The sequence below is a fragment of the Bos mutus genome, chromosome X (assembly GCF_027580195.1).
Source record: "Bos mutus isolate GX-2022 chromosome X, NWIPB_WYAK_1.1, whole genome shotgun sequence".
NCBI classification, from domain to species: domain Eukaryota; kingdom Metazoa; phylum Chordata; class Mammalia; order Artiodactyla; family Bovidae; genus Bos; species Bos mutus.
The window spans coordinates 24,477,473-24,482,919 of record NC_091646.1 but is presented as its reverse complement, the minus strand read 5'-3'; the positions used below and the strand labels follow the sequence as shown (position 1 = coordinate 24,482,919).

The following is a 5,447-nucleotide window of genomic DNA, read 5'->3' as shown; positions in this document are numbered from 1 at the left end:
GAAGCTCGCCATCAAACTGCTGCCTCTCTCCTCAGTTTCAGAATTAGTGGGTCCATGGTGCAATCAAGAAACTGCATTTCTCACAAGTCCTTCCATGTTTCTTATAGTACTGGCTTGAGGACCACAGTCAAAATTCACTGCATTAGTAGAATATGGAACACACAGTTCTAGTCTAGTAGGGGAGATGAATGTTTATCACAGAACTGTGGGTTAAGGTGTCTCGATCAGGGTTAGAACAAAGATTTATTTTCAAGTCAGTGTTTCTGCTTAAACTTTGGTCCTGGATGCTAGTTGCTCCTTTGTGCTTGGCTAGAGTTGAAAGTTTTCCTTCCATGGAGAAAGTGATAGCCAGAGAGGCAGTCAAGCAGATTTGTGAAATTTAAGTCTGTCTTTATTCCTGCTCTTGAGAGGTCTTCCCTGCCTCTGTGCTTGAAGGTGGGGAGCTCTCCCTTTCCAACAGCTCTTCAAAGATCTCATTATGCATGTAAAAGAAAACATACCCAGAGGAAAGTCTAGCTTTTTGCATTGTGGCCTCTTCGATATTTGACACCTGCAAATCATTGTAAGTGAACCACTCTTGCCTTACAAAGTCATAGGCATCACAGATATAATGGCCTGAATTTAGGCTCTTCCCAAGATGGCTGAGAACACCAATGAGCCGGTAGGCCTGACGGTCTTCCATCTCAGCTTCTCCTTTTGGTTCGTTGGATGCAGCTTCTGTCTTCTCTGTACGTAAAGAGCCCTTTTTTCCAGGCTTTTTATTGCGACCCGATGCACCTGGGGACTTCACCTTGGTTCCCCGGACGCCTGATTCCTTTGGTCTTTTGAGTTTCTCTGTGCACTTTTTCTTTTGAGTCTTTGTCTTTGGAATGCTTTGAAGCAGTGCCAGCCAAAGGGCTTGTTCATAGGTTTTCATCCTTTCTTTATCTGGGGTCTGTTCAGCCACTGAGGAAACTTCTGAAATTTTGGCGTTTTCATCTTTATCTTCGGTGGTCTTAGCCACAGCATCAAAATCTGCAAACATACTCATTCTCTCGTTGTCCTTTAGTTTTGGATTTTCAAACACTCTCTGACATACATCTGGGTCGCTGATGGTTATCTCTCTCAGAGAAAATGAGCCGTCTTCCATATTCATCATTAAGGCCACTGCTAACAGCTCTCTTGCAACGATTATTCCATCTTGTGAGTTTGCCAATGCAGAGTCTAGTATCTCTAGTACAGAGCATTTTCCGAGGTCTTTTTGTTTCTCTTCTTCTCTTGAATCTTCATGATGAACATGATCTTTTTGTGGTTCGGGCTCTTCGTCTGGTACAATGTGTGAAGGCAAAGAATTCATGAATTCCAAGGCCATCTTTGCTGACGGTGTCAACTTACTGATAGCTTCAGAATTTATGTTTCGAAAGATTTTTAAAACTTTGAGATTCATAAGATGTGCTTTCTTGTTTAAAGGAAATGGTGGTCTGGTATTTTCATTGCAATAGGAAGATATCTTTAAATTTTTGGAAATAATGACTTCTTGGTCATCCTTCTTTAAGGACCGAAACTGAATAAAGTTATAGCGCTTCAGATGAACAATAAGGACCCTAGGTAGCCTACTGAATGTATACTTTATATGAGATTTCTTGTGTTTACACTGCTCACATGTATACTCTAGATTTTCTGTTCCAAAGAAAAGATCAAGACTAGATTGAATAGAAAAGGGAAGTGCTTGCCGTCCTTGGGGAGGATTGATGGAGAGGTAATTATTCACTTCTGTCTTAAGAACAGTGTGCCCACAGCCTTTACAAGTAATAGAGCACAGCAACTCAAACTCGAAATTAGTGATGACAGGACAAAGGAGTGCTTGCTTGGCTGCACTGCCAGCAAAAAATGGTTGAGGTGACCTTTCTTCCTTAGATTCAATTTTAGTCTTCCCAAGTGTGTTTAATTTTTCCATGTTTTCTTTCATCTGACTTAAATAATGACCCAAAAACTCATGGGCATCATTCTGCCTGTTGTTAGCGAATATCTCTGCAACTGCTGAAATGGTTTTTTTAATATTCACAAGTAACCTCTTCTTAATATTTATGTTATAAATGTCTTTCAAGACAAACATCTGTGCCAAGCACATGCTAAGTGCATCAGGGGGAATTTTACACCATGGGTAACTCCGATTGAGTAAATCATCACCAAATGATGGAATCAAAAATAAAGACTGTAGAACTGCATTCATGTAACAGGTGTTTCCCAAATTGGGGAAGCCTTGCCATAGTTTCTCCGGGTAGTAGTCAAGAGTCAGCTTGAGTCTGTCCCAATATGGGTCATCCTTATCATACTCTGCTTCTGACAGAAATGTGAAATATATATTCTCAGACAGTTTTGGGACAAGATTAGTGCCATGTAGGTAAGGACTGATCTTAAATAAAAAATCTAAATCTAATTTACTCTGTTTTAACCCTTTTATCCTCAATTCCTTCTTCTCACTGTGGCTTACAATTCTTAATAGGTGTCTCTTGGATTTCCTCTTTTTCACGGAGCTACTCTCATTTTGGAAATCCCATGAGAGCTTCTTATTCCTCTTCCCATACTCATCTTCTAATAACTGTTCATAGGTAGATGTTAGTGATTCTGATGCAGATGAAGGTGTCCCGTTTTTTTCTTCTTTCTCAGAAGATTGACTATTTGACTTCTTACCCACTTTTTGAAATGAAGTTTCATCAACGATCTTCTGTACTGTTGTGCTGGCAGAGGCACTGCTATCCACATCAGGTCTTATGGATGGTGGAAGATGATTTTGACAGACTCCATCCAGGAATGCCTTCAATGTTTTGACATCTTTAGAGGATATTTTTTCCATAAAAAAGAAGCTGTTGTTTTGGAAAGTTAAATGCAGGTGATTCACTTTTTCTCCATAGGATCTAACGATCACGTTTTTAATATTATTATGTAGTTCAAAAGTTCTGCTTTCTCCATTACAGAAATGGATCACCAGTTTAGTTTTCTTCTTTTTTCCTGATAGTTCAACGATTGCTTCCTTCGACTTAGACGTCCCATTCTTCTTGTTCCATAATTGGACAAAACCATGTGCTGCTACAGGATCCATGGTTTCTTTACAAATAAAATACACCTACCTTGAATTATTGACAATCTTAAAGTTCCAGTATGTTGGCAAGTTCACCTCTGGAGACAACACCAAAGAAATAGTTCTTTAGTTCTCTATATAGAATGATCCTGTTTCAAGTGCTAGTTTTATCCTAGAGCCTCTTTGGGCTCTGGATAATCCAGCTTTCTAGTGATAAAACCAGTATGCTTCAAGAGCTATCCACAGTTGCATGAGGGCAGAGTCTTGATTTCCAAAGCAAGGCCTCTATGGAAAAAAAAATCAAGAAAAATTATTTAAGTTATCAGAGAAATGCTTGGATAGAATTCAAACCTCACTCTCTCACACTAAATCTCTTTTCCACTGCAATACTAGATTCCATCCTGATTAATTTCCACACTTCAACTGAAATCATTAAACACTTGGAAGACTTTCAGTACATAGCTGAAGGGCATAATGAATAGTGTCTCAAATGTATGTATATAATATGCTAATCCCCCTGTCACAGAATGACCCCACAGGCCAAGCACAATAAGTGAATAAGAAAGTGAGAGGCCCTATGCAACCCTCAACCCAATAACAGATGGACAGTTGAATCTACTTCCTTCCAAATCCTGTTATGTTCTTTTCTTTCATGTAGCACCAGAGTAAGTCCATACATTCTACCCCGTGTAGGGTGGGGGCCTAACTACCACTGCTTAAAGCAGGTATCAAAGAATTGGCTAACTTCAGCTCTGGCCACAGGGTCCATATAACCTTAGCTAGCTCCCTGTACTCAAAACCAGCCAGGAAGGATTGGATGTACTTAATTACTCAAAATTTTAAATTTCTGAATAACTGTAGTGAACCAATCTGAATTAATGAATAGATCAGCACTTAGCACTACAAATGTTTTTTATCAGAAAGCATATGTCCAAGAATTGATTGGAAACTATGTTTTCTCCCTACATAGTTAATATTATTCCTGAATCTTGTCTATGTTATTAACTTGCTCAACAAACCCTATCTTTATGAATAATAGTAAATGAAACTTCTGCTTGATTCCTATCCAAATTATCAAAAACTCAAAGTTGGTGAAGCAAACATTAATGAGATTTTTGTTTTATCAAGTATTTTATCTATCAACCTATGTTTAGTAAAGTAGGGATTGCACTCATCCATATAAAAAAGTGCATATGAATCCAAGTGAGAATGATTATGTTTATCATGATGGAAATGGGGCCATAAAAACTTTGAAGCACAACTGCAAATTCAACTGCTTGGATTATTTATAGTTCACTGTCCTACTATTGGTGCTAAGTAGGAGTTTAAACTATTCCTCTCCACAAAAAGTCTTAATTGCTCCTATTTCAACCACTTGAGAGGAACTACAACCCCAGAACTGTTAGGGGAAGCACACTGATTGAAACTGCCCACCCTGGCCAGGCACCATAGTAACCATTTGCATGAGTTGTTTTATGACAGGAGGTCCTGGTAAGGAACACGGAACTAATAAGCCACCACCAACCAGAAGAGGTTGAAAGGAGACACCGCCTGACCGTCCACTTCCCAGAATCCCTCTCGCTAGCATCCATCTTGGCTGAGCCATGCGTGCACCACCAGGAAAGACTCTGAATTAGAATGATTGGCCAAAGACCACCCGGAAACTAATCCTATCACCATAAAACCCGACATTGCAAGCCACGCGGCAGAGCAGTTCTCCTGGGTTCCCTTACCCTACTGCTCTCCACCCAGGTGCCCTTTCCCAATAAAATTTCTTGCTTTGTCAGCACGTGTCTCCTCTGTCAATTCTTTTCCGAGTGTTAGACAAGAGCCCGCTCTTGGGGCCCTGTAAGGGGGCCTCCCCCTTCCTACAACAGAACCACTTCTAGTTTGCATTTTAAAATGCTGTGATCCCAGTTAATCTGTATTTATCAAAAATGGTTATCCATTCTTTGAAATGATAGCCAAGATAATCTAGACTCCCACGGCATTTCCACTCTCTGCTTTCAGAAACAGTGTAGAGACATGTTTCCAAAACGATGGCTCTACTTGTCATACCTTCTTCCCAGTTCAACTTAAAGGAGACTTCTTTGAGCCCACCGAGTACTGGAAGTGAAGATTAAGGACTGTGTTGCTGATACACAGTTTAATGGTCACTGCTCACTTCCTAGCACATCTTTAGCTTAAATCTCCTTTCTTGATTCTGCCTCATCACTCAAAGGCTTTTAGGGTTTCCTTTGATTGGTAGGTTTGGGGGAAGATTTTAAACTAAAATGTATCAATTCTTTAAAACTCATCTGGAGAGAACTTTGTGACTATTCTATACAGCCTAAAGTAAACGTATGATACTCTTCCTCCTTTGTCAGACCCTCACCAAATTCAAAAC

General features: G+C 39.8%; 1 protein-coding gene across 1 annotated transcript; it reads right to left on the bottom strand.

Moving 5' to 3' along the window:
• Positions 1-391: 391 nt before the first annotated feature.
• Positions 392-3,082, bottom strand: USP26 (ubiquitin specific peptidase 26). Its single transcript, XM_070366556.1, has one exon. It carries the CDS (start codon positions 3,080-3,082, stop codon positions 392-394), a length of 2,691 nt encoding a protein of 896 aa, XP_070222657.1.
• Positions 3,083-5,447: the final 2,365 nt, after the last annotated feature.